General features: G+C 62.2%; 1 protein-coding gene and 1 pseudogene across 2 annotated transcripts in view; both read right to left on the bottom strand.

Annotated features, from left to right (window-relative positions):
• Window positions 1-27,827, bottom strand: part of GRM4 (glutamate metabotropic receptor 4) — a 115,878-nt gene that overhangs the window by 18,248 nt on the left and 69,803 nt on the right. For both annotated transcript variants that reach the window (XM_066279627.1, XM_066279718.1), the window contains 3 exons: window positions 22,595-22,730; window positions 18,526-18,680; window positions 16,236-16,376 (listed from right to left, as the gene is read on the bottom strand). In XM_066279627.1, coding sequence (XP_066135724.1) covers window positions 16,236-16,376; window positions 18,526-18,680; window positions 22,595-22,730 — 432 coding nt within the window. The remainder of the gene's footprint in view (window positions 1-16,235; window positions 16,377-18,525; window positions 18,681-22,594; window positions 22,731-27,827) is intronic.
• LOC136321219 (small nucleolar RNA SNORA42/SNORA80 family) lies at window positions 21,779-21,922 on the bottom strand (annotated as a pseudogene).

A 27,827-nucleotide genomic window follows, 5' to 3' on the forward strand; every position in this document is an offset into this window, starting at 1 on the left:
CAAACACCCAGCGTGGGGCGCCCACCATGCCCACCGTCCTCACAGACGGGGCAGCAGGAAGCAGAGCAGTGATACAGCCGTCCGGGCGGCCCAGCCCTCCTGACCCCCAGCCCACTGCTTGCTCTACCGCCCCAGGACATGGACTAGTGGAGGCGCCTGGGGGGGGGGGGGCTAAGGGTGAAGGGGAGGGCCCGCTGCTCCCACCACTGTACCCCGGGACCCTGTGCCCCGAGGCCCCAGAACAGCCTGGGCAGGTCTCCTTGTCACCATCACCCTCTGACTATGGTGCCTGTCTTTCCACCCCCACCACCACCTCCCGCTGGACCCGGGATAATCCTGGGAGCAGCTGGCCCAGGCCCAGGCTGGGACTCCCCAGGACAAGAGCTCCCTCACTGAGGGCAGTGGGACCCCCAGAGCAGCTCACCCAGGGGCAGCCACTCCAGCCGGAGGACACTGCCCCTGCCACAACGGTACAGGTGGGGAAACGGAGTCTCGGGAAGGTGAGGGATTGGCCGCAGTCCCTCCGGTTTCAGGAACTAGACTTCCTGACTTCCTGCTGCCCTCCACGGCCTCTAGTTGCCCCAGATACCAGAAGACACTGTCATTCCCACACCTCCCCCAAGTCAGTGACACCCCCTGCCCCCACCATTAGCCAGGGTAAGTGGACTTAAAAAAAACGGAGAACCCATCTCCCACCCCTCCTCACGGCACACGGCAGCGGTTCCTCAGGACCCTGGGCTCCGGGCACACCCAACCCCTCCGCTCGACCCTGTGCTAGCTCCTGAGGCCTCCCGTCCTCCTAGGAAAAGCGGATCACAACCCTGCCGCACGGAGCGCTGTGCGCCTCACGGGAGATGAGCCTCAGAAAACACTTGGCACAGAGTAGATGACTACGCCACATGATTATTGCGCTAAGTGGTCAGAATGGGGGGAGTTTCTGAGGTGGGTGCCAGACCCGTGAGCCAGAGCAGGCTTGTATGGCTTCCTGGAGGAAGAGGTGCTTTCTGGCTGGGGTGCCGGGTAACAATGGTGAAGAATAAGAAGGTGCTCGCTTCTACTGAGCACCTTCTCCATGCCCAGCATGGTCCCAAGCTCGCTGAATTCTCACAACAACACTGAGATGAGGAATTAGCCCCATTATAGAGATGAAGAAACCGAGACACAGAAAGGCTCAGGGGCGTTCCAGGACCGAGCAGAGCTGCGTCTGAACCCAGGCACTCTGGCTCCAAGCCTGTGCACCCCACTATGCCCGAGGGAGCGTCAGGGCCGGATTTGGGGAGGAGGAAGACAGGAAAGTGAGCAGGGGAGGAACGGAGCGGGCAGGGACCCCGAGGGAGGACATGGGGGCAGGAGGATGGCAGGGCGGAGGGAGAGGATGGACAGACCACCATGAAAGCCTGGTGTCCCCTCCTGAGGCCACAGCCCCTGCACACAGCATGGCAGTAGCCTCGCTCCTCAAGTCCAGGACAAGGAAATTGACCATCGTCAGCCACCCCCACAGCACGCCACCCTGCCGGAGGGCCAGCGCTACACCTCGCCACGGTCATCCCCCAGCGGGCAGCAGGGTGAGCAGCTACATCTGTGTCCAGCCCCATGGGCCACCAGCCTGAGCCTCTAGTGTCTGTTATGTGGGGGCCAGGCTGGGCCGGGTCAGCACCAGGCCCTGATCCATTGATACTCCGGCTGTCACTGTGTCCACTCCCCTCCTTTGACTCCTCAGACAGGCACAGGGTGCAGGTGACACACTGCTGTCCCTGTGGTCTGCTCCGCCATCTAATCCCCTCACACCCAGAGGGTGAGTCACCACACACCCCCACCCAGAATGTGGGGTGACCTGGCTGTGGGCATTTGTCACCCCTCTGCTGGCCAAGTCACTCCTTCCCAGCCTAGCTCAGACTGGAGGCTGGAAATCATGGGAGCACAGCGCTCGGGACGGCGAGGCCACAGGGAACCTCTGTCCCAATTCTGTCACTTTACAAAGGAGAAGAAAACTGAAGCACAGAGAGGGAAGCCCTAGGTGCCACGGCCAGCCTCCCGGTGACAGGGTGCACGCTCCCCCGCGGCCAGTCTCCCCACCTGCCTGCCCCCCATCCCAGCCTGCACTTCACCTCGGGCCCCAGGGGTTCCCCAGCTCACCCTCCTGGGTGCCGCCTTTCTACCCGGTGACATTCACGGTGCCCTGCCGCTCAGGGCTCTGCGGAACCCGGTGGCATGTCTCATAGCCCTGTCTCGGCCACCAAGATCCTGTGACCCAGGGCTGAAGCCAGCTCCAGTTTCCCCAACCTCACGGTCAGAGATCAAGAGTTATTAACTCAGACTGGACAGTTTGGGGGCAGATGTCCACTTGGCCCTGGGGGCAGTGTTTGGTCCAGACAGAGCCCAGAGCTCAGGGCTGGAGATGGGGTGAGCTCCGAGGCCGCCTCCCTGGCCCTCAGTGGTCAGCTGAGACCCCCCCCCAGCTCCCCGCCACTGCCGGGCCGCATGCGCACAGGACCGTCTGGGCTGGGACCCCAGCTCCACCGGCACTTCTAGCCAGTGTGACCTTGAGTCCCTCACGTCATCTCTCAGGCCTCAGTTTTCTCGTCTGAAAAACGAGGATAGTAATAGTACTTACTTACCTCATTGGGTCAGGACCAGGGCCCTGTGAGGACTGATGGGTTAATATTCAGGACTGGTCAAAAAAAGAAAAAGAAAAAGAGGGGCTTGGGCTTGCCAAGTGCTACAGAGGTTTGTTAGACTCCAGGGCGGAGAGCCGCGCGAGCCCCGCCCGGCCTCGGAGCCCCGGCCCGCAGAGCTCGGCTAATAGGCAGAGCTATTCCAGGCCAAGGCACAGACAGAGACGGGACAAACATCAAAAGCACATTCCCCAGCTCCACCGGCCGGCCCTCTGTCCGAGGCCGTGGATCACAAGGCTCTAAGAGCTGGGAGAGAAATGCAAGGGACAGCCCTGTCCTCAAAGGGCCACAGAGGCAGCTGGCACAGGGTGGCCTGGAAATCCCCTGCCCTGGACCCTGCATCCACTGCCCCCCCCAGCCCCCAGGTCCTGCCCTCTGCAGCCGGGAGCACAGCTCAGCTCCCCCTGCGGCTCCCGTCACCTTTCTGTCCGAATGGATGAGAGGCTGAATTATTAATCAGGACGGAGGCGGAGGTGGAGGCGGAGGCCGCCGCTGCGGAAAGGAGGCGGCTCGCCCCCAAGGCCAAGGACACACCCGGGGTGGGGGTGGGGGGCCGATGGACCCTGGCTGCACCCCCCCCAACTGAGCTGCCCGCCTGGTCTCCCCGAGGCTCCGTCCTCAGCGGTCCGGCGGAAGCATCCATTCCTGAGGCACTCGGGCCCTCACTGGGGTCAGGAAGCCACCCGTGCCGACACGGACGTGAGGATGGCTCCACGGGAGCACCCTCACCACCAGGCTCGCCCGTCTCTGCCCGGGGAGCTCCTGTGAGAAGGGCTCTGGGGTCTGGTGGGCCCCACCCCATACTCACCCCGAAGTTGTCATGGTGCGGCCATGGGCTTCTAGAAACTCAACACACTTTCAAGTCCTTAACTTCTGCCTCAAGTCAAGCCCCAAGGACAGATGAGAAAAACGGGTGCAGTGAGGTGACCTGCAAAGGACCTTTACCTTCAAGAGAGCACCGGACCTTGAGCCTGCCCTCTACACAAACACACGCGCACACACATGTACACACATGTGTACACACACATACACACATCTCAAACCTAAGGGCCCTTCCCTCAAGCCCCACGGAAAGCACAATGACAGAGTCTAAAGGTGCTCACATGGGAGGGGACAGGAGTCACAAACACCAGTTAAACAAGGACAGGATGCTCTGTCCCGAAGCTGTGCCCACAACCAGCCCCTGGCTCCTCAGCAAATGACCCGCCAGCATGGCTGGCACTCACCGAGAGCCCGTGGGGGCCAGCCACTCCCTCTCCCCCGTGGCTCTGGGCCGGAGGCTGGGCCGGCCCCTCGCGGAGGCCCTAACTGAGGTTTGCAGGTGGTCAAATCACCCCGAGTCTCGCTGACTCCTGGCACCCAGCAGAGATTCGTACATACCTGGGGTTTGGCCGGGTGGGTACATGGCAGGGCTCCAATTTGAACCCGGATCTCTCTGGGTCCAAAAGACTTTCCACTGCCCTGAACTGTCCCCTGCCCTTCTCCCTGCATCCAGCCCTGACCTGCCCCCTTCCCCCTTCTGGGGCCCAGGCCCCGTGCCAACTGTCAGGCCAGGCCTAACCAGGAGGTAAAGGATCCTTGCCTGCAGGGCTTGAGGAGGCAGGTGGCCGTAGAGGAAAAGGAGGGGGGTCAGAAAATGCCCTCTCACAGGGGGACAGGCCCCCCAGGCCTGGCAGGGGCACCGCGGTACTGGGAGGAGGGAAGACACACATTTCTGCGAGTTGGGCAGAGACAGAAATCGCAGACCCGCGACAGCGGGAACAGCGGCGGCGACGGTGTGAAGATGCTCTAATTGTGTCCCGGGGCACAGTGAGCTAGAGATATGTTTGGCTCCGGCCTCGGCGACGGACCGTCAGCTAGGGAGCATCGCAGAGAATTTCTCCATCCAAACCCCACGGCTGCGGTTACTACAGCGACTGCAGCCTTTGTCTGCAGGTTGTAAATTGTAATTGAAATGCGTTTTCAAGGTTGAAATAATCAGATCTCCTCCTTGTCCCCCCTCCACCTCTCCACAGCTCACCCGCCCTGCGCTACCCTCCGAGTTCTACACACACACACACACACACACACCCACACACCGTGCAGCTCCCCCCAGCACACAAAATCAATCAGACACACACCCACACACTATCACATCTACACACGCAGACCACTAGCACAAACCACGCATTTGAGCATGTCTGAACACGTATCCATGTACAAACATACGAACACTAGGTACGTACACACACACATACACACACACACACACCCCAGATGTATAGACAGCTACACAATTAGCAAGACATGCACACCAGCAAGCGGTCATTCGAATTCACCCTCTGTCGGGCGGAGAAGCCCCACAAGCAGGTCCAGACAAGGATGTGCGTGCGTGGGTTTTCTTTGGGGAGGCCACAACCGGAAGCACGGGTTGGGGGTGGGGCAGTGAGACACGAAAGAAAACAGGTGAGACCCGGTGGGGGGGCTCAGTCCTGCTGGGGACCCCCCAGAGACTGCATCTCATGGCTCAGGGTTGTCCCCCAGTCTTAGGCTGGGGACTGCTTCCGGTGGCGCTGACTCCGCCGGCAAAGGCAGGGATGGCGAGGGCCCGGGGAGCCGGGGGCACCGGCCCTGGCTGCATTCTCAGGTACGGGTCCGCACGGGCACCCCAGCGTAAGTACGAGTACCTACCGCACCTGTCCGCACATACACGAACCTGCATTTACGTAGGAATATGCACTCATCATCAGCTTTTGTTCCTTGGGCAAACTTCAAGGAGGAGGACAAGGGGGTCCCCGGATCCCCCCCCCCGAGAGAGCTGTCTGGCGTGGCCCTGACTCCTGGCTCTGTCATGAGCCAGCTGTAGAACCCAGGCTGGGTAGCTGGTACCCTAGAGCTCAGTTTCCTCAAATGCCAACTCAGGAGAGTGTCTTACCTGGGGGGCCTCGGGGAGGCGCAGACGTAAAACACACAGCGTTATACCTCACCCACAGGAACCTTCTATAAGCCTCAGCGTTCCTCTCTCTCTCTCTCTCTCTCTCTCTCTCACACACACACACACACACACACACACACGCACGCACACGGGTCTGAGTCAGCTCCGCGCCCGTACACAGATGGGGACAAAGCTGCTGCCTTCTACTTCCTGGTCACTCCCCTCCTCCCTGACCTGCCCCATCACCTCCCCTGAAACACGCAGGTGCCTCAGGTCCTGCTGCTGAGGAGGCCGGGCTCCCCCGGCCCCCCGCCCGCCCCGCGTTCCCCGGAGGTCACACACAGGCTCTCCCTCACCCAGAATCACACTTGTTCTATAGGCCCCACGACTCAGTGCCTGCCGGCCCCCCACCCCCACAATCTTCAGCCTCGGTCTAGGTGCCTGCTGTCCAGTCTGCGCTGTCTCGATACAACTCCGCGTGGTCCCCTCCATCCCTGGGTCTGTCCCCTGAAACTCGACCTCAGCTGTCCCTGGGAACTCTGAGCCAGCCTGGGTGTCGGGGGAGGGATTGCCGGTTGGGGCAGATGGAGATCAATCAGCACCTCAGGGTCAGGAAGGTGAAGTGACATGCCCAGCAGGGTGACATGGGGTTGGGGGTGGTGTCCATGGTTCTCTCAGATGTCCTCTTTCCAGCTCTGAGAGCCATGTCGTGGCTTAGCCCAGGGCTCTGCAACCCGGAGCTGGCCCCAGACCCCTCTGAAGAAAAACAGTTCTTCCAGACCCCCCAAGTATTTGACCCCAGGATGAAAATACTGGCATAGAAGCTGAAGTCCTGCCTATGACAGTGACTTCCGGCTGCATATGCCCGCAGCAGGCGGAGAAGCGTGCCTTTGCGATTGGTAAAGATCACTTCCGGTGGCCACTGAATGAAAACGCAAAGCTTGAGAATCATCACTGCGGTTCCCGGGTCCCTGGGACTCTGACCTCAGGAATGTGTCCCAGATGTCCAGAGACCCCAGTCTGAGAAACGGGACATGTACCTCAGGGCCAGATGGGAGCCACTGGGAACCCCGCCCCACCCCCACTTAGCCTCTTGTGGGCCTGGCAAGTTGCTTAGCATCTGTGAGCTCCGGTCCCCTCATCTGTGAAGTGAGGCTGGCCCCAGGGGACCATGAGAGAACAGCCACACTTGTGGCTGAGGCCACGCCAGGCTGAGGCACCTGCACAGCCCGGCTCACAGACAGTCCTGAGGCCTGCGCACCTCAGCCCAGGACCTTGGGCTTCGCTCCCCCGGACAGGGTAGGGGCCGGCACCGGGGCTGGGGCCAAGGCCAGCGGGGCAGGGGGAAAGCTCTGGGGGCCTGAATCCCGGTCAGCAACCCCTCCATGGGGATGTCCCCTCTCCTCATCACTCAGCCACGCTGTCCCCTCCCGGCAGCATCTAATGTCCCCTCCGCTAGGTCTTTCCCATCAACACAGACATGTGCGGTCATCTCTCCCATTGAGACGAACAAACGCCCTCGCTCTCTCTCTCTCTGCTTTTTACTTTTATTTTTCCATTGATTTGAGAGAGAGAGAGAGACACACAGAGAGAGAGAGAGAGAGAGAGAGAGAGAGAAGCATGAATTCGTCGCTCCATTTAATTGTGCACTTACTGGTTGCTTCTCGCATGTGCCCTGACCGGGGCTTGAACCTGCAACCCTAGCACAACGGGACAGCACTCTATCCATTGAGCCACCCAGCCAGGGCCCCAAAGCCCCCTCTGGACCCCACTTCACCCCAGCCAGTACCCGTTAACGACTGAACAGCTCCGCACAGCTGTCCCCACCCCATCCTCAGTTTCTCTCCACCACCTTCCTCCTGAGCAGCTCTCATCTGGGGTCTGCACCCACCCCTCCAAGGACATTCCAGGTGGCTGAGGCCGATGGTCCACTCTCCGCCCTCATCTCCCTGGGCCCCTCGACAGCCTGTGAGGGTGTCGGTCACTCCCCCTCCCTGGTGCTCTGTGAGGGTGTCGGTCGCCCCCCCTCCCTGGTGCTCTGTGAGGGTGTCGGTCACTCCCCCTCCCTGGTGCTCTGTGAGGGTGTCGGTCACTCCCCCTCCCTGGTGCTCTGTGAGGGTGTCGGTCACTCCCCCTCCCTGGTGCTCTGTGAGGGTGTCGGTCACTCCCCCTCCCTGGTGCTCTGTGAGGGTGTCGGTCACTCCCCCTCCCTGGTGCTCTGTGAGGGGGTCGGTCACTCCCCCTCCCTGGTGCTCTGTGAGGGTGTCGGTCACTCCCCCGCCCTGGTGCTCTGTGAGGGTGTCGGTCACTCCCCCGCCCTGGTGCTCGGTCACTCCCCCTCCCTGGTGCTCTGTGAGGGTGTCGGTCACTCCCCCTCCCTGGTGCTCTGTGAGGGTGTCGGTCACTCCCCCTCCCTGGTGCTCTGTGAGGGTGTCGGTCACTCCCCCTCCCTGGTGCTCTGTGAGGGTGTCAGTCACTCCCCCTCCCTGGTGCTCTGTGAGGGTGTCGGTCACTCCCCCTCCCTGGTGCTCTGTGAGGGTGTCGGTCACTCCCCCTCCCTGGTGCTCTGTGAGGGTGTCGGTCACTCCCCCTCCCTGGTGCTCTGTGAGGGTGTCGGTCGCTCCCCCTCCCTGGTGCTCTGTGAGGGTGTCGGTCGCCCCCCCTCCCTGGTGCTCTGTGAGGGTGTCGGTCACTCCCCCGCCCTGGTGCTCTGTGAGGGTGTCGGTCGCTCCCCCGCCCTGGTGCTCTGTGAGGGTGTCGGTCGCTCCCCCGCCCTGGTGCTCTGTGAGGGTGTCGGTCACTCCCCCGCCCTGGTGCTCTGTGAGGGTGTCGGTCACTCCCCCGCCCTGGTGCTCTGTGAGGGTGTCGGTCACTCCCCCTCCCTGGTGCTCTGTGAGGGTGTCGGTCACTCCCCCGCCCTGGTGCTCTGTGAGGGTGTCGGTCACTCCCCCGCCCTGGTGCTCTGTGAGGGTGTCGGTCACTCCCCCGCCCTGGTGCTCTGTGAGGGTGTCGGTCACTCCCCCGCCCTGGTGCTCTGTGAGGGTGTCGGTCACTCCCCCGCCCTGGTGCTCTGTGAGGGTGTCGGTCACTCCCCCTCCCTGGTGCTCTGTGAGGGTGTCGGTCACTCCCCCGCCCTGGTGCTCTGTGAGGGTGTCGGTCACTCCCCCTCCCTGGTGCTCTGTGAGGGTGTCGGTCGCTCCCCCGCCCTGGTGCTCTGTGAGGGTGTCGGTCGCTCCCCCGCCCTGGTGCTCTGTGAGGGTGTCGGTCGCTCCCCCTCCCTGGTGCTCTGTGAGGGTGTCGGTCACTCCCCCGCCCTGGTGCTCTGTGAGGGTGTCGGTCACTCCCCCGCCCTGGTGCTCTCTTCACCCAGGCGCCCGGGAGGCAGCTGCAGCTCAGCCTGTGCTGGTTCCTCTCGCCCCCTCCCCTTGACATTCCAGTGTCCAGGGTCAGTCCTCGGACTTCTAACTACACTTACTCTCTGGTGCTCCCAGCCAGCCCCGTCCGTGCGGACAGCTCCCCAAATTATACAGCCGTCTGGGCCCAACGCCCTGCAACCCCAGCTCCCTCGCCACACACCCCAAGGACAGCCCGCAGGCCTCTCACTGTCCACTAAACTCCTGATGTCCCCTTTCCCAGCCTGCCTCCACCCCGTCTCCGTGTGGGGCCTTGGAGTCACCCTCGATTTTCTGCCCTCTTGCTCTCCCCGCAAATGCTTCAGCAAGCTCGGTGACCGCGCTGCAGAACGTGTAAAGACCTGACCTCTTCTGGCCACCTCTACGGCCACAGCCCCTGCCCCAGGCCCCCAGGCCCTCCCCACTTGGCTACACTACCGGCCGCCTCCCGGGCCTCCCATGCTACCTGCACCCGTCTCCTCTCCGGGCGGCAGCCAGAGTGAGCCAGTGAGAACACACATCAGACCACGTCGGCCCTCCTTCAAACCCCGCAACGGCCTTGTCTCAGGCACACAGGAGACTAAATCCTCACAAACTGCCCACATGATCTGTGCCCCTCACCCCCTATCCCCACCTCATCTACCTGTTGCTCTCTGCTTCAAATGCACGGGCCTCCTCACTGCTCCCCAACCTGACAGAGATGAGCCAACCTCAGGGCCTTTGCACAAGCTGTGTTTTCCACCTGGCGTGCCCTTTCCCAGGTCTCCACACGCCTCGCTCTCTCGCTGCCTTGAGGTCTTTGCGCAAGTATCACCTTCTCCATGAGGACTTCTGACTTCCTGATTTTAAAGAGCAACATAGCTAGTCTTCCAGCACTCTCAGTTCCCTCCAGGGGGGCCTCCTGAATCTGCTGTCTCTGTTCTCATTGTGAGGTCTCCCTGAAGGGCCCCCCACACACACTCTTAACTATGATATTAAAAGTACCCCCTGCCTGCAAGGTCATATTGTCTCCTGCCTGTAGGGGGAGCTACCGGGGCAGGTCTGGCCCCACCCCAGAGCCCAGCACAGGATTGGGCACATAGTCAGCCTCTTAGTCAAGGCTGGTTGGGCAAGTGAGAAGCAGCCCGAAGGAACGGGCCCAGGATCCCTCTGGCCAGCGTCTGGCTGTTGAGTCCACGTGAGTCCCTCTATGGGGGACACAGCCTGGCACACAGGAGGTCATTCCAAATGTCAGTCTTCCTCCCTTTCCCCAGGAAGCGGGCTTCCTCGGGGTTCCTCTGGGAGTGTGGAGCTGGGAAGAGCTGTGGAAGCCAGGAGAGGCCTGGGGCTAGGGCCGCAGCTGGCCCAGGCGAAACCTCTCTGGTGCCAGGCGACCTGGATTCAGATCTCAGCCCGGCTCCTTATCACCTTGTGCCCTCGGACAAGGATTGAACTTCTCTATGCCTCGGTTTTCTCATCTGTAAAATGGGTTGCTGTAAGGATTAAATACAAAGCCCCAGGACAGAACTTGACAAGTAATAAATGCTATGTACACACTGGCTGCTGTTGTTGCTGTCAGCAGGGGCCAGGTGGTCGGCGGCTGCCAGCACATGCCCAGCGGCCACGCAGGCCCCCCCTCCAGAGTCTCCGGCCCTCGGGAGCAGCCAGCAGTAAATTTCCCCCCATTTCTTCATAAACCGGCCCTTCCTCTGCTCAGCCATCACCCTTCCTCCGCTCAGCCATCACCTGGCTGGCGGTGCTGTCAGAAAGACGGATGTCACATCTGCCCTGTTTACGGCTTTAATTCCCAAACCCTGGTCTGTAAGCACCTGCAGAGGAGGCGGGGCGGGGGGCAGGTGCCACCCTCCCACGGGCCTCGACAGCTGCAGCGACGCCCGCTCAGTGACCCCGTCTCGCGCAGGTGTGGGTGATCCACGAGCCAGCTGTAAGTGCTCCCTGCAAATCACCTCCGTCCCTTCTCCAGGAAACCGTGACGGAAGCCGTCTGCTGGGGACAGGGCTCCGGGAGGGGGGCTGGGGACTCTGGAGGTGAAGTGACCTGCCCGAGGCCACACAGCCAGAAAGCGGCTGCAGCAGGACTCACGCCCAAGTCTGCCGGACTCTCACAGCTGCCCGTTTGAGAATGAGTGGATGCCCACCCGTGCCCCACCACCACCCGTACCGCCGTGAGACACGCCGACCCCAGCTCCAACTGCCGGCATCTGCCAGTCTGCGGATACTTCCTCTGGTCACCGCCAGGTCACCGCTGGGCACCCGGGGGGCTGGGCTGCTGGGGAATTACCACCCTCGGGGAGCGCTCCCATGGTGGGCAGGACTGGGGTCTGCATCCCTCCCTCGCACCTGCCCTTCGAGTGGGATGCTCCTCTCTGTCCCCAGAGCCCCAGGGCAGGAAAGTCCCAGCTGTTCAGTGCCAACCTGCCTGGTCTCGCACCCTTTATGGCCGCCTTCCCTCCGCTACCAGTGTGCCCTGGGGTCCCCTCCCGAATAAACTGCTTGCTCTCAAACCTTTGTCTTGGAGGGAACTGAGGTGAAGACAGACCTGAAGGGTGGATCCAGTCTTCCCAAGTGTAACACCCCACGGGCCACCTGCAGTGCTCCCCACCCTCTCAGACGGGTGGATCCAGTCTTCCCAGGTGTAACACCCCACGGGCCACCTGCAGTGCTCCCCACCCTCTCAGACGGGTGGATCCAGTCTTCCCAAGTGTAACACCCCACGGGCCACCTGCAGTGCTCCCCACCCTCTCAGACGGGTGGATCCAGTCTTCCCAGGTGTAACACCCCACGGGCCACCTGCAGTGCTCCCCACCCTCTCAGACGGGTGGATCCAGTCTTCCCAGGTGTAACACCCCACGGGCCACCTGCAGTGCTCCCCACCCTCTCAGACGGGTGGATCCAGTCTTCCCAGGTGTAACACCCCACGGGCCACCTGCAGTGCTCCCCACCCTCTCAGACGGGTGGATCCAGTCTTCCCAGGTGTAACACCCCACGGGCCACCTGCAAGTGCTCCCCACCCTCTCAGACGGGTGGATCCAGTCTTCCCAGGTGTAACACCCCACGGGCCACCTGCAAGTGCTCCCCACCCTCTCAGACGGCCACTAGGACCATCTCCGACCCGGGCACGCAGGCTGGCACTTGTTCACCGGGAGATCTTGGGCAGAGCAGGCAGGGCCTGTGGACTGACACAGGCAGAGGCCGACTGCTAGGACTGAGGGCGCCAGAGTGGACCGATCCGTGACCGGCAGGGCGGACGGGGCAGGCATCCTGAGCAGGGCCGTGGGAGCCAGACTCTGAGACACAGCGGGGCGGTGGAGAACACAGAGCTGGCTCAGGGCAGGAGAGAGGGGCCCAGCAGAGGGGAGGGGAGGCAGCAGGGGCCCGGGCTGGGCACCCGCTCTGAAGCCGGGCTTGCCTGGGGGGAGACTCCAGCCCTGCTGAGTCTCCTCTTCTGTCAACGGGCACAACACCTGCGGCAGTCTGTCCCGCCCACCCTCAGAATCAAGGATCCTGAAACCAACGGCATCACACCGGCAGACTTGGGCCGTTGAATCACCCGACCGCCCATAAATCCCATCTCCCTCCCTCACTCGCTCTGTCAACGACAACAAGCATTTCATCAGTGCCTCTCATAAGCATCATTTTTCAGCCAGCCTCTTCCCACGCTTTATCTCCAACCCTCACAATAGCCCATTGAGATAGGAGTTATCTCCCTTGTTCTACAAACTTCAGAGACTCAGAGGGGTTAAATAACTTGTGCAAGGTCACACAGCAGGGAGGAGGCGGAGTCAGATCCAGACCTGGGGGTGAGTTCTTCCCCTGCCCGTCTCTCCCAGGGGCCCAGTCCAGAGCTGGCCCTTCGTGGGTGTCACCCTGGCCCTCCTGAGCAAAGACGTTCTCCTCCCAAGGGACCAGCCCAAACCAGGGCAGGGCCATGGGAAGCCAGAGCTGCCTCCCGCTCTCCCTGGGTGGGTCTCCGGCACCACAAACATGCCCAGCAGCTCCTCCGCGTCTCACCTCACCCAGAGAGGGACAGGTGCACCGCACCTGACCTGGGGCCAGACACGGACTCTCACCAGCCGCTGCCCAGGCTTCAGGTGCAGCCACAAGGACCCAGGTTCGCTGTGGGGTGCGGGCTCCCACTCCTCCCCACGACCCCGTGTTCGTTCAGGCTTCTGCTCCTCCGCTCGGGCCGCCCCTCCTGCTGGGGTGCGCGCTGCCCTGCCTCCCCTCACGCTCCTCTCCCTCTCCGCCGCCCACACTGTGCTGCACAGTAGAACCACATATAGGGTACTTTTTTGCAAACCCCGAAGCCCAGGATGCCTCCGGTCCCCATTCAATCAGAATGTCTGGGGGTGGCAGTCAGGCATCAGTAGTTTTGAAAGGTCCCCAAGCGATTCAGTGTGAACAAGGCTTGGGAACCACTGCTCCCACTTCAGGTTCTCAGCCCTAAACACACATAAAAATCACCTGGGGAGCTTTAAAATCCACCGCAGCCCCGGTCCCACCCCTGGGGTCCTGTGTGGCGGGTCCAGGGGTGGAGCCCTGGAAGCGTTTCACAGCCCCCGGGTGGTTCTCACGCACAGCCAGGCTGGGGAGCTGCCCTTTCCCAGTTCAGACACAATGACTCCCTTAACACCCTCTCGCTTGTCCCGAGACACCCTCTGGGGCTGGCTTCCCATCAACCCCGTTTCTCAGATGAGAAGGCAAAGGCCCAAAGAAGCTGCAGAGCTTGCCTCCGGCTCACAGGGGAGCGTGGCACTCTTCTGGACCCTGCTCTGCCCGCCGTGCCCGAACGCCTCCCTGAGGGGCTGTTAGAAGGCTGTCCCTCCCCTGGGCTCACCAGCCCCGCTGGGGAGTGTTCGTGCATCCCAACCTGAGGACCGAGTCTGGACAGAACCCACCTGGACGGACCAGGGCCTTCTGCCTGCCCACTTGACCTCGACTAAGAGGAGGCTCCAGGCGCCCCTCGCCCTTGGCAAGCTAGAGCCCATCTTACCCCACTTCCAGTCTCCCCGTCTCTGTCCCCAAGCCACATCTGAGGACCTATAACTTGCCATCCCCACCTAGGCACGTTTCAGAATAAGTTGGGACGCTTTCAAGAATTATGGAAAAAAAAGAAAAACTAAGCAGAAGGCACAGTCACCCTGTCCATGCGGGCTCAGCCTCCCACGCACAGACACGCTTGGACTTCTTGCACCTCTGCTGTGTTTACTGCCTGATGGAGGCATGTGCTGTGGAGCCTTGAGCTAGGTGCTTGGCCTCTCTGATTCTCCATATCCTCCTCTACAATATGAGGGTCATAAAAGGCCCTAGAGTTACTGTAAGGGAGAAATGAGAGGATATTTTTAAAGTGTCTGGAACAGCCTGATCGGTGGTTGGCACAGTGGATAAGGTGTTGACCCAGGAAGCTGAGGTCGCCGGTTCGAAGCCCCAAGGTCACGGACTTGAGCACATGGGTATATACAATCCTAAAAGCTCACGAGCTGGAGCCCAAAGGTCACTGGCATGAGAAGCCCAAGGTTACTGCCTTGAGCAAGGGGTCACTGGGTTGGCCCTGGGTCAAGGCACAAACGAGAAGCTCAATGTACAACTAAAGTGAAAGCAACTACGAGTTGATGCTTCTCACCCTCTCTCTCCCTTCCTGTCTCTCTCTCTCTCTCTCTCTCTCTTTCTCTCTCTCAAGAAATAAAAATAAAAAATAAATAAAGTGTCCGGAACATAGAGATGCACAATAAACAGCAGTGTTTATGGTTAGTAGCGCACTTAGGAACACAAATACACACACACACCCCTTCTCCCTTAGACATATTGACTCATGCACATACAATCACACACACAAGTGTGCGAGCGCACACACTGCCACCTGCACCCACATGGGAACCTGCCCGGGCCCTAGGGGACAGTTCTAAGTGTCCACATTCCCACAGAGGGCAGCATGCTCCCCACCTGTCCACTCACCTCATCGTGCCCCCTCCTCCCCTGGCACTGATGGACCAGCCCACTGCCAAAGACTCGTGCGGCATGTCCCTGTGGCCCGTTCAGTGGCCCCGTGGTCAGTTGGCCCTCTGCCCGGGCTGCACCGGTCAGTCCAGGAGGATATAAGAGGACGTCCAGCATCCTCTCACAGTCACATCTCAGACTGAGGGTCATCCAGGCTAGGTCCCGCTGCAGAGCTGCCCGGGCCAAGAGCACACAGGGACCCACATCCAAACCATGAGGGCAACCTTGGCGGGCCGAGGGCCCAGAGCTCAGACCTGGGTTCCAATCCCACTCTACTCCTCCATCTGTGAAACTGGGGTCCTTTATTACCTTCCCTGAGACTGCTTTTCTGTCTGTAAAATGGACCCCTTTCCTGTACTCCCGTGGCCCATTCCCTGTCCTTTCGGAGACTCTGCTCAAATGTCACTTTTGCAGGGAGGCTATCCTCTCCCTTATCTGTTTGATTTGTTTCTGCTGCACATTTTCATCTGTCATACTCTGTGTTTACTTACTGACCTTGTTTATTGTTGATCTCCCTGTTAGGTTAGGAAACTCCAAGAGATTTTTGGCTCTTGTTCACTGTTCTTATCTACCGTGCTTAGAACAGGGGCCAGGCACATCCTGGCTGTTTGTTGAGTGACTTATGGCATTGAGAGGGGTTAGAGATGACTTCTGTAATGTGCTTAGATTTGCCAGCGTTGGGACTCAATGCAGGGCAGCTGGGTTCAGTTCAGTTCTGTGGGCTCCAGATGAACCCCAAGGTGGCCACAGGCTCCACAGCACCTCTGCCGAGAACGAGGAGCCCTTCCCCCACTCAACAGCGTCATGGATGGCTTGTCATCGAGAGAACACGAGAACACACCGGTTTCTACAACCCTAAGCCCTCCAGGAGTCTTGGGTCTAACCTTAACTTGGTCTGGGCCCCTGTCCCTCGAGCCCCCAACTCCACCCACAGGCGCCAGCCCACCTCCCCCCCCAGTCCCCTGGGGCCCCTGTGGTATCTGCCACCTTATTCCACACTCTTAGCCTCTCTCCTCCACAGCCCCGCCCCCTGGGGGGGGGACCCATCCTGGCCCCGCCCCCTGGGGGGGAACCCATTCCGGCCCCGCCCCCTGGGGAGATCCATTCTGGCCCCGCCCCCTGGGGGGGAACCCATTCCGGCCCCGCCCCCTGAGGAAGATTCATTCTGGCCCCACCCTCTGTGGGGGTATCCTGGCTCCGCCCCCTAAGGCCTTGGTCCTGGGCTGGCCCCAGGTACCAACCCAGCGCGCATGCTCACTGGTGCACTTCTTGACGTGGCTGCCCTTCTTGAGCGCGTGGCGGCTCAGCTTGCAATGGAAGTTGTCTTCCCAGAACTCGGCAAACCAGATGTTGCGCCGATTGTTGTCCAGGGTGCGGCTAGAGAAGTAGCGGTCGAAGCCTGGCAGGGAACCAGGGCGTCAGGGCCTCACGAACCCCCTTCACCTGTCCCAGGGCCTTGCTGCTTTCCCTCAAGGGTAGAGATGACCCAGGCAGAGGGAAGGACGGAGGGAGGGACAGAAGGACGGACGGACGGAGGGAGGGACAGAGGGACGGACGGAGGGAGGGAGGGACAGAGGGACGGACGGAGGGAGAGAGGGGCAGGCACATCCTCTGATTCAAGGCCCACGTGGAAAACACCAAACGTGTAGCATTTCATTTCATGCAAAATGAAAAGAGCTGTATGCAGTCCCAAGGGGAGCACGTGTAATCTCACAACTGCTGCCTTTATGGAGGAGAAGTACGATTAGGGTGTTTCCGTCGCCTTTTTTACTACCAAGATGCTAATGTCAGGCCTATCTGAGAAGGAGCCAAGAGAAGCTGGGGGAGGGGCCGGTTCCGAAATCTGGACGCCCCTGAGCTCTCTCGGGTTCTGAAGAGCAGCCTGAACCAGAGAGGGGAGGGATGACCCCGGTCACGCGGCCAGAGCAGGAACCAGGTCTACTCCTCTCAAGTCTGCAACCTGCCCGCCACTGACAGAGGCAGCCTTCTCCTCTCTCTGCTCCTGGGAACTCGCCCACTCTGCCCTAAGCCCAGAAAACCCTGACCCGGGGGTGGGGGGCAGGACGGCGGGTGCACAATGCCCTCTCCTCGCCACCCCGTGCCCCTTCCCATGGTGGACTCAGCTGCTCGGGACGGGCCTGAAGGCCTGAGAGCTCAGGGGGGCCCACACCCGGTGGTGAGCTTCCTGTCTCCTGCGGCAGGGTCCACGGGAAGGCTCAGCCTCTCCCGGTCAGAGCTGCAGGAGCAAAGCCGGCGCTGTTGGCGGACGGACCCAGAGCAAGGCTCCCCCACCTCGGCACCTACTGACACGTTGGGCCCCATCATCCCGTTTGTTGGAGGGCTGTCCTGTGCACGGCAGGCCGTTGAACAGCCCCGGCCTCTGTCCACGAGACGCCAGCAGCATCACTCCCCAACTGTGACAACCGAACACATCTCCAGACACTGCCAGGTGTCCCTTCGGGTTCAAAAGCACCCTCACATGACACGCGCTGCTCTCAGGGCTTCTCTAACGTCCAGAGAGAAAGGGGGACTCATCAGGCAAGTTCTGGGTTCAAATCCCAGCTCTGCCACATAATGGCCACTATATGTCACTCCGATGTATTCACCTACTAACTGGATAAAAGTGTCTCCCATGGTGGCTGGGAAGGCTAACCTAGCTGTTTCTCAGGGGCCTGGCATGTGTATGTGCCACCAGCCAGGTTATTATTATTTTGTGTTTATTGTGGCTTGAGGCTGGCAGGGGTAGCGTGGGAACAGCTGCCTGTGCTCTCTCTGCCCCGGGGTGAATACAGGACACCGCTGGGTGACCTTGAGCAAGTCCCTCCCCCGCTCGAGCCTCGGTCTCTAGGAAAGTTTGGTGGAGTCACTTGTACGTAAGCCTTTCCATCAAATGGAGCGAGAGCAGGAGAGAAGGCCCTGGGAGGCCGCCGCCCCCACGGCGAGGACAGTGAGGTCCCTGGCCGACCACCGGGCTGTTCACGGGAACTTCACGCCTCACTCACAGCAAGGTCCCAGCCAGGGAGTCTGCTCCCGCCCAGGGTGACCGTGGGATCTGTCTCAACAGGGAGGCTCAGCAGGGCAGGCCCAAGCCCTGTGCCACCCAGGGCCTGCCAGCCCCGGGCAGGTTCCCCAGGGAGAGCTCAGCCCCTGCTCGGCAGCCTCCTGCAGCCCGCCGGCCGCTCCTGGCCTCTCAGCAGAGGAGCCCCTCCAGGCGGGGCGGGGGCCTCGTTGGCAGAGGGTGAGAATATACAGGGGTGAAGAAGAAACCTTGGTCATGAACCCCCTGTATGTGCCCCACATCTCCCACACCCCAAAATACTCAGGAAGGGAGGAAGAAAAGTCCTGCCTCCGGATGTGCACCCTGCTGGGCTGAGTGTGACCAGAGGCTGGCCCAGCACATCAGCAAGAAGGCAGGCGGGCCGCGCGAGGAGGAGGAGGAGTGGGACAGGAAGGGACGGGAGGGACAACAGGGAGGAACCGGGAAGGATGAGGCTGGCAGCGACTGTGGTGAGAGTGGACGGACACGCCCCCCAGCCTGCTCGGCCTACCTCGCACCGACATCCTCTTGGGGAGGATGGTGACAGCGCCCTCGGCCACCTCCTCCAGGTGCAGCACGGGTGCGATCTTGGAGCCCCAGCTGTCCGAGCCCATCCAGAAGAAGTGGCCTGTCTGGTTGGCCTTCCGGGCTGCCTGCAGCACACGCCTGTGGGAACACACACCCACCCAGCCCGGCCACGTCTGTCCGTGCAGCAGCTCCCGCCCTGGCCACGCCTGCTTGTGGGCATTGGCTGACCCTCCCCTGGGCATACAGCTGTCCCCCTCACGGCCCACGATGTCCCCCGTGCGACGCTTGCAGCCCTTGCCACTGGCCCACGTGAGTCCCGGCCCACAGCTGCCCGAGCACCCCTGCTTGTCCCCCTCAGGCCCGTGGCTCCCTCTCCCCTGGCCCACACCTGCCCACAGGCCCACGGGTACCCCTCTCACCCATACCGGCCATGTAACCTTTGCCCATGCCTGCCTACAGGCCCCGTGTGCTCCCCCAGCCCCCTTCCTGTCCCCTGGGGCCACATCAGTCCCTAGGCCTGTATCTGCCCCATGTCTGACCCAGGCTTCCAGAATTCCACCTGCCTGACCCCTTTCCTCTCAGGTTCAACCCACCCTCGCCCTAAAGCCACACCCACGTCTCCTGACCCCTTCTCACATTTCCACGCGTGCACACACACATGTGCATACACACATGCTCACACACACATGCACACGCACATGCCATGTGCAATCACACACACTTCTCTGCACTTGCTGCTCCCCCGCCAGCTGTGCCCTCTCACCCCACCTCCTTCGGTGCCAAAGCCCCCCACCCCTCCGGGATGTGCTCGCCCCTACTCTGGCAGTGGCCCTAATCAAGTCAGGGACCCTCGAGCCCAGCACAGGGCTGAGACCCCAGGAGGCGCTCAATCCGTGCTTAACAGATGCAGGAACTCAGTGGCCACTCAAAGACATCTTTGAGGAGGAGGATGAAAACAGGGAGGGCTGGGAGGGATTCCCCCAATCCAGCTCCTCCCACTGGAGCACAGAGGGGGCAAGCAACTTGTTCAAAATCACACAGCAAGGGAGAGGCCAGGATATTAGAAACTAGCCAGGCCCCTCCCATGCTGAGAGCCAGGACATGACCTCAGGGCTCGGGGGGACTGGTGGGCCTGTATAGAAAGTGACCCGCTGGGAAGAACAGCCAGGGGCTGCCAGGGAGAAACCCGTGTCCAGGCCCCAGGGCCCACACCTCCCCTCCTTTCATCTCCTGACTCTTGGCATTTCAAGACCCCCACACTGGCGGCTGCCCCCACCCCGGGGCACGCTCCCTACAGGAGCAGCTGTTCTCAGAACCCACACCCCCAGCCCTGTTAACACCCGTTCGCATCCTGCCGGCCAGCAGTGACCAAGCTTCTGTCCGTGCAGAGTCAGCCTGGGTTCATTTGCATTTCTGTTTGCTTCTAGAAATGCACGTGGATTTCCAGAGATGCCCCCACCTCCCACCACGCTTCCTGCAGCCACGGGAGTCGGTCTGAGGCCCTCCCCCTCCCCTAGGGGCCTCTTCTCAGGGACACAGGCCACAGCACCCTCTTCGGCCCCTGCCGGCTCAGGGCCCGTGGGAGCTGAGCGGGAAGCCTGTAGTGGGGGCACATCTGGGTGGGGGGCGAGGCTGACCAGTGCTGGGCTGGGGGGGGATAGAGGCAGGAGAGCAGGGACTCGTGACTGAGGGGAGAAGAGCTCAGAAGGGGTGTCGTCCCCTCCGCTGCTCCCCACCCCCACCGCCACCCCCAGAGCCGGTTGACCGGTGGGCAACAGGAAGCCCCAGAGCCCGCGTTAGGGACCTATAAGCATTGAGGGGGCCAGGAGCGATCTCTGAGCTCGGCTCAGAGGTATGAGATGGCCTCTGAGAACACCCCTGGCCCTTCGCTGCCCGAGTTACCTCCACTAGATCTGGTCCTTAGGCCCCTGAAGCCGTAATGATGCTCCAGAACTCCCCTCCATCCCTAGGGGACCCGGCATTTCCCTGGGGAATCTGCTTTCCTGTAACTCCGGAATCCACGATGGGCTCTTTACCAAGTGGGAGCAGTATTAGAAAGAGGGGGACCCAGAGAGGGAGCCGGTGGGTGCGGCTGGTAGCAGGGGAGGACTGCGGGCACAGCAGCGCGGGCAGCGACCCAAGGGCAAAGGGCGAGGCCCGGGGAGGACCCGTCTGCTGTCACACCTGCTGGCAGGCGCAGGGACGTGTCTCCCCACCAGACTCTGAGTAGAGCCGGGTGCCCCTCAGGCTGGGGCCCCTGAGGACAGGGCCGTGTGCCCCCTCAGACTGAGTGCCCCTGAGGACAGGGCTGCGTGCCCCCTCAGACTGAGTCCCCCTGAGGACAGGGCCGTGTGCCCCCTCAGACTGAGTTCCCCTGAGGACAGGGTCGTGTGCCCCCTCAGACTGAGTCCCCCTGAGGACAGGGCTGTGACCTCCCTCAGACTGAGTCCCCCTGAGGACAGGGCCATGTGCAACCTCAGGCCGGGGCCCCTGAGGACAGGGCCGTGTGCCCTTCAGGCCGGGGCCCCTGAGGACAGGGCCGCGTGCCCCCTCGGGCTGGGGCCCCTGAGGACAGGGCCGCGTTCCCCTCGGGCTGGGGCCCCTGAGGACAGGGCCGCGTTCCCTCGGGCTGGGGCCCCTGAGGACAGGGCCGCGTTCCCCTCGGGCTGGGGCCCCTGAGGACAGGGCTGTGACCTCCCTCAGACTGAGTGCCCCTGAGGACAGGGCCGTGTGCCCCCTCAGGCTGGGGCCCCTGAGGACAGGGCCGTGTGCCCCTCAGACTGAGTGCCCCTGAGGACAGGGCCGTGTGCCCCTCGGGCTGGGGCCCCTGAGGACAGGGCTGTGACCTCCCTCAGACTGAGTGCCCCTGAGGACAGGGCCGTGTGCCCCCTCAGACTGAGTGCCCCTGAGGACAGGGCTGTGTGCCCCCTCAGACTGAGTGCCCCTGAGGACAGGGCTGTGTGCCCCCTCAGACTGAGTTCCCCTGAGGACAGGGCTGTGACCTCCCTCAGACTGAGTGCCCCTGAGGACAGGGCTGTGACCTCCCTCAGACTGAGTGCCCCTGAGGACAGGGCCGTGTCTCCCCTCACACCAGGGAATCACAGAGGCCTGACCCAACTTGGCCCTGACATCCAGTCTCCGTCTCCGAGAGATGGTAACAAGGAAAAGGCAGGAAGGAGGGAAGTAAGTTAGGAGAGTGGTTCAGGGGGCATCTTTCTTATTTATTTATCTTTTTACACAGTACAACCCCCTTCGGTGCTCACAGCCCACAGGTCAGGAGGCCGGGCAGTGGTTCGAGGCTGTAATTTACCCTGGCATGGGGACACTATGAGAGGCCCACAAAGAAGGGCCCACTGGGGGTCATCTTTTAAAGGCACTGAGCGCTGGACCCGTGACTCAGGCCCCGGAGGGCAGAGGAGCGGAGCTAAGCTGGCCCAGGGTTCCGGCACTGCACGGTCCTGGCACCCGGAGTCCACTTGCTCCCATTCTCCAGATTCAGAAACTGAGGCCCAGGAAGGGCCCACAGCGAGTGCGTCCCACGCCAGGACGAGAACCCCAGCCCACGCCTCTTCCCACTGCCCTGAGCTCATCAGAGGGAAGAGGGAGGCGCTGAGAGGCGGCCACGATGCATGATGTGCCCACTGCCCGCCAGACTGCCCGAAGCAGACCAACCCCACTTTCCATTTTCAAACCCTGTCAGGCAGACATGGGCTCCTTCCTCTCAGCAGAAGAGAGGCCCAGAGAGGTTGAAAACCTTGCCTGAGGTCCCAGAGCTCGCAGGAGAGCAGGGTCAGAACCCAGTGCTCCTGCGCCAAACCCGGGAGTCACCCCTCCATTGAAGTGCCCGCTTCCCATCCCTGGCTGGTGGCGTGGATGCAGGACACAGGGAGGGGGAAGGGCGGGGGCACCCATTAGCACTAGCCTGTGGCCCTGCCTGAGCGGCCTCCCAGCCCCGCACTCTGGATCCCAGACCAGAGAGGTCAGACTTATCTAGGAAGGTCACCGGCAGGGATCCCTGGCCCCCCACGCCTGCCCTGCGGGCCCCCCCTCACCTGATGTCATCCTCATTGGCAAAGATGATGACCCCCCTGGCGTTCGAGGTCTCCAGGAGGCGCCGGATGATCTTGTCAAACTCCCCCGGCTTGGGCTCCCGCGGTATCTTCACGGACTGGGCGATGCACACGCCCCCTGCGGGAAGGGGGCTGGTCAGCCTGGAGGGGCCGGGGGAGGCACTCTCCCCCTTCCGCCCCAACACGCGTGTGCGCGCACACACATACTCCCTCCCCAGAGAACTAAGCTGAAAGCTCTCCAAGGTCCCAACACTCACCAGCTGGGTGGCCCTGGACACGTCACTTAAGTTCTCTGTGCCTCAGTTTCCCCGTCATAAAATAGGCTGCTGGCAAGAGGCAATGCAGCACTGTGTTTAGGAGCCAGTCCACCTGGGTTCAAATCTCGGCTCCATTACTTACTGCTGTGTGACCTCAGGACGGTTACTGAACCTCTCTGTGCCTCAAATACATCAGCTGTAAAGCGAAGGTATAATAATACTCTCTACTTCATCGGGTTGGTTATAGAAAGCTGAGGTTAATGCATATAAATATAATAATATCTGGCACATAGTAAGTGCTTAGTGAGCACTGATTATCTTCACGTAACCACATAATAAGGTTGTTTTCAGAGGAGCGAATCAGAGAATGAGAGCAGATTGCCTACCCACACCCACACATACCTCCCGGGGCTCCTGTCCACGGCGGGCCCCTCGGGAAGAGCAGCGCGCGTGGCAGCTGCCCGGTGCCCGCACGTCCTGGGTGGTGCTGCCTACCCAGCTCGGCTAGCCTCCCGGTTTCCCCGGGTTATTTTCTGGGCACTCATGGGCCACAGTGTGTAGGCTCTCTGGCTCCCACGCTGGCCAGGCAGGGTGCCCTGACACCTCAGCCCCCACCTCCCCCATCTTATTTGTGATCAGATTCCCAGCAGGGAGCTCAAGAGAGCCCGGGAAGGCCACTCCAATGGCAGTGCCTCAGGGGGAGGGACCAGAGGAGCTCTGACTGGGGTCAGGGGGTCTTTGGCAGCAACTCCTGTCACTCTGGCCCACTGCCTACCTGGCTGGGTCCTGGGACAGGGCACCCCGGGGCCAGCCTGCCTCTTGCTCACTTCTCTGCAAGCAGTCCAGTGCCAAGCCCACGGGAGCCACCAGGAGGCAGTCAACACACCGGAGCCGGAATCTCGCCCAGGCTGGCGGCTCACAGAAACCCTGGGCGCCTTCGCCCCCCACCCCGCCAGTTCCCAACCTCAGACGTCTCACCAGCGCAGGTGAGGTACGGCCGTCACTCGGTGCTTCAATCTCCCCAATGTCCTGGGACAGAAGCACCTACGGCCTGCTATTTCCATCATCAACCGCACTTGACAGATGAGGAAACTGAGGCTCAGAGATCTGGCTTACCCAGAGCCACACGGTTCCCTGCCCTACTGGATATAGGGGCACACTCCTCTCCAGGGAATAAGACCCCCAGAGCCTCTGGTGGCAGTCAGGGCTCAGCTGATGGAAAAGCACAAGGATTATTCTTAATAAAGCTGACCCTTTATTTAGACCGTCACCCTCCTCTGAGTCCCATTCAAGGGTCTTGGTCCAGCTCCACCTCAAACAGGTGTCCCCGGTGGGGCCCAGCCAATGGCTCAAACCAGCTACCTCTGCTGGGCACCCCCGGGGCCTCCGAGTAGCCTCCTGGTCGGGGGGGGGGGCACCTGAGGCCTCTGCCCAGGCTCCTGCACCTCTGTGTTGAGGCCGGGGCTGCACAGGGGTTCACAGTGCCGGGGACACAACCCACCCCCAGCCCCATGGGGAAAGGTGCCAGCTCTACCCTAAAAGGGCTTTCCCCAGAGGCTGAGCTGCCAACCAGGGAAGGCTGCCCCTGAGCTGGGTCGCAAAGGAGGACGTGGGAGCAGTCGGGCGGGGGCCATTCCAGGAAGAACACGGGGCGCAGAGGAGAAGGGGGCTGCCCTGGGCGGGGCACCTGCTGCGGCTGGGGCCACACGACACACCTCTGACATCCCTGTCCCCGGGCGGGGGCATTCCAGGAAGAACACGGGGCGGAGAGCAGAAGGGGGCTGACCTGGGCCGGGCGCCTGCTGCGGCTGGGGCCACACGACACTCTGACATCCCTGTCCCCAGGAAGTGGACCCCTCCTCCTCTGCAGCGGGCGAGGCAGCCGTGGCCCTCGCCCTGCCCCCCAGCAGCACCCTTACCCCCTGCCTCTTCCAGGCAGACCCAGTCTCCTAAGACACTCAGAGGACCCCAATATCCAGAGAAGAGCGTGATTACCGGGGAGGAGCTCACGGGGAAGGAGAGGAGAGAAGGAAGGGGTGCCCTTGGGCAGGACGGGGCCCCTGGAGTCCCGGGCCACAGGGAGAGAGACAAGGGGACCCCGTCCGCTGCCCAGAGAGCTGGCCGGGTGCTCGCCGCGGCTGGGCAGACACTCAGCTCCAGCTAAACCCTCCATATGGTAGCTTTCCAGCTCGAGAGTGGGCCAATTGCAACATTTCTCCCCCAGCTGGGGAGACAGATGGACAGGACCGGGAAGCTGGACAGGCCAGAGGGTGAGCCACCTGGCTGCGGGGGGGGGGCCCAGGGGCAGAGGGTGAGCCACCTGGCTGCGGGGGGGGGGGACGGGACCCAGGGGAAGAGGGTGAGCCACCTGGCTGTGGGGGGGGGCAGGGGCAGAGGGTGAGCCACCTGGCTGCGGGAGGGACGGGGCCCAGGGGCAGAGGGTGAGCCACCTGGCTGCGGGAGGGACGGGGCCCAGGGACAGAGGGTGAGCCACCTGGCTGCGGGAGGGACGGGGCCCAGGGGCAGAGGGTGAGCCACCAGGCTGCGGGAGGGGCGGGGCCCAGGGGCAGAGGGTGAGCCACCTGGCTGCGGGAGGGACGGGGCCCAGGGGCAGAGGGTGAGCCACCAGGCTGCGGGAGGGACGGGGCCCAGGGGCAGAGGGTGAGCCACCAGGCTGCGGGAGGGACGGGGCCCAGGGTCAGAGGGTGAGCCACCTGGCTGCGGGAGTGATGGGGCCCAGGGGCATAGGGTGAGCCACCTGGCTGCGGGAGGGGTGGGGACGGGGGCCCAGGGGCAGGGGGTGAGCCACCTGGCTGCGGGAGGGACAGGGCCCAGGGGCAGGGAGTGAGCCACCTGGCTGCGGGAGGGACCGGGCCCAGGGGCAGGGGGTGAGCCACCTGGCTGCGGGAGGGACGGGGCCCAGGGGCAGGGGGTGAGCCACCTGGCTGCGGGAGGGATGGGGTCCAAGGGCAGAGGGGAGGAGACAGGGATGGGAGTTCTCCGTTCTCCAATGGGGAGACACTGGTAGGTTAAGGAAATCTCCCTGGGCCACCCCGCCTAACGCCCCGGGCATATCCAGCATGCTTCGCTGTGCTGGTGAAGGAAGAGTTAGGTGGCCATAGATAGCTCTGTCCGCTAGAACGACAGGGAGAGCCAGGCACCTGGGAGGGAGAGCGTGGTCCGAGCCGGGCGTGATACTCTTATACCCCCAGGAGGAGGGGGGACCGGGGGGGGGGGAGTTATGCAGAGCTCAGCGACACCCGTGACCGTTACGGAGCACCTGACCCACGCCGAACATCACGTGACCCACGCCGAGCACGACTCTGCAGATGTTACGTTACGTTCACCTGAGTCGGCATCACCAGCACAGCTCTAACAGATAGATGGGGAAATTGAGGCACAGAGAGGTTAAGTGGCTTCCCCAAGGTCACACAGCAGACAGGCAGGGGCAGAGCGGTGATTGACCCACAGGCCACTGTCTCCCTGAGCCCCCTCCCTCCCTTCAGCCTGTCCACTGTGTCACATGTGAAGGGGTTGGGGTGTAGAGTCAAGGGGACACCCAGGGCCCGTGAGCACAGGCATGTCTGGCCACAGCACCTGACCTGGGGTAAGGACCACTGTGGCCACTGCCCCCAGGGTGAGAAACCAAGTGCCAGTGGGCCCCTCTGCATTGCTGGCCAATTGTCTGCATGGCTGCTTAGGACACACCCGAGCAGGGCGTCTGTGGCCGGCTCAGCAGGGTCACCCCTGGGGTGACACAAGCTCCCAGTACAGCATCGGCCTCCACTGGCCTCCTGGCCCCCTCCATAGCCAGGGAGGGCTGGCATGGCCTGGGAAGGACCAGCATGTACGGGGCGCCCACTGCAGGCTTGGCACTCGATAGATCTTCACACACCCGGGGGGTGTGGGGGACAGGTGCCAGCAGCCCCATCCTACAGATGAGGAAACTGAGGCTCAGGGGAGCTAAGTCACCTGACAGCTCACACAGATGGTCAGCGGGACTGCAGTCGGGTCTGCGCCCAGGGTCTCTCGGGCAGAGAAAGGGAAGGTCTGGGTCACTGGGTCCCTATTGGCCCCCTGTCTCCCGCAGCCCATCCCGCCCCTGGAAAAAACCCGTGTCACACAGCAAGCCCGCCAGCCCTCCTGTGCCGGCCCCTGCAGCTGCAGGCCCATTACCCCGGGGACCGTAGCTAACCCTCCCCCGGGACACCCTCTCCACACCCCTCCACCAAGAAAGGGCACTTCTTCGCGCCCTGTTCTCTCATTGGATAAAATAAGAATGCATGAGTCCACCACGCTGAGAGGAAATAGAATCAAATCAAACCCACGTAGCAAAGGACAACCCCACTCCCTGTCTCCGAGCGGAGGCTGGAACCCTGAAACGTCCCCGGCTCCAAGCCCAGGGCCAGAAGGAAGGAATGCCATGGAGTCTGGGGTTCCCCATTGCTCCCTAGGCCCTCCTGGATCCCCCTTGGCAAGCCCCTTGCCCTCCACGCCAGCCGCCCCGCCCCCTGGCCAGCACCCGAAGGCCTCGTGCCAGCTGCAAGCTGCCGCTCACCAAGCCAGTGCCTCTGCCTACAGGGCAAGGGGCAGGAAGCCACAGCCACTTGCCAAGACTATCTGAGCACATAGAGGTGGCAGGGACCTCAGAGACCTCCTGGCCCCAGCTGGACTCGGAGCGAGGAGACTGGAGCCAGAGACGGGCAGTGCTTTACCCGGGGGCACACAGTAGCTGGGGCCGAGCCCACTCCTGGCAAGGCTCTGACCACTGCACCGGGCGGGTTAGAGTCCAGGCCAGCCCTGACTGCTTCCCACCTGCTCGCTCCTGCGTAAACAGAGCCCCCAGGACTGAACCCCCACAGCGAGGTGGAGCATCCTGTACCTGCCTGAGCCCCGCCAGCCCACTCCCCCCCCCAGCTCCCTGACTCCCACCCCAGCCCAGCAGGGAGATACCAGCC

This window comes from Saccopteryx bilineata, chromosome 1 (genome assembly GCF_036850765.1).
Source record: "Saccopteryx bilineata isolate mSacBil1 chromosome 1, mSacBil1_pri_phased_curated, whole genome shotgun sequence".
In the NCBI taxonomy this organism is placed as follows: domain Eukaryota; kingdom Metazoa; phylum Chordata; class Mammalia; order Chiroptera; family Emballonuridae; genus Saccopteryx; species Saccopteryx bilineata.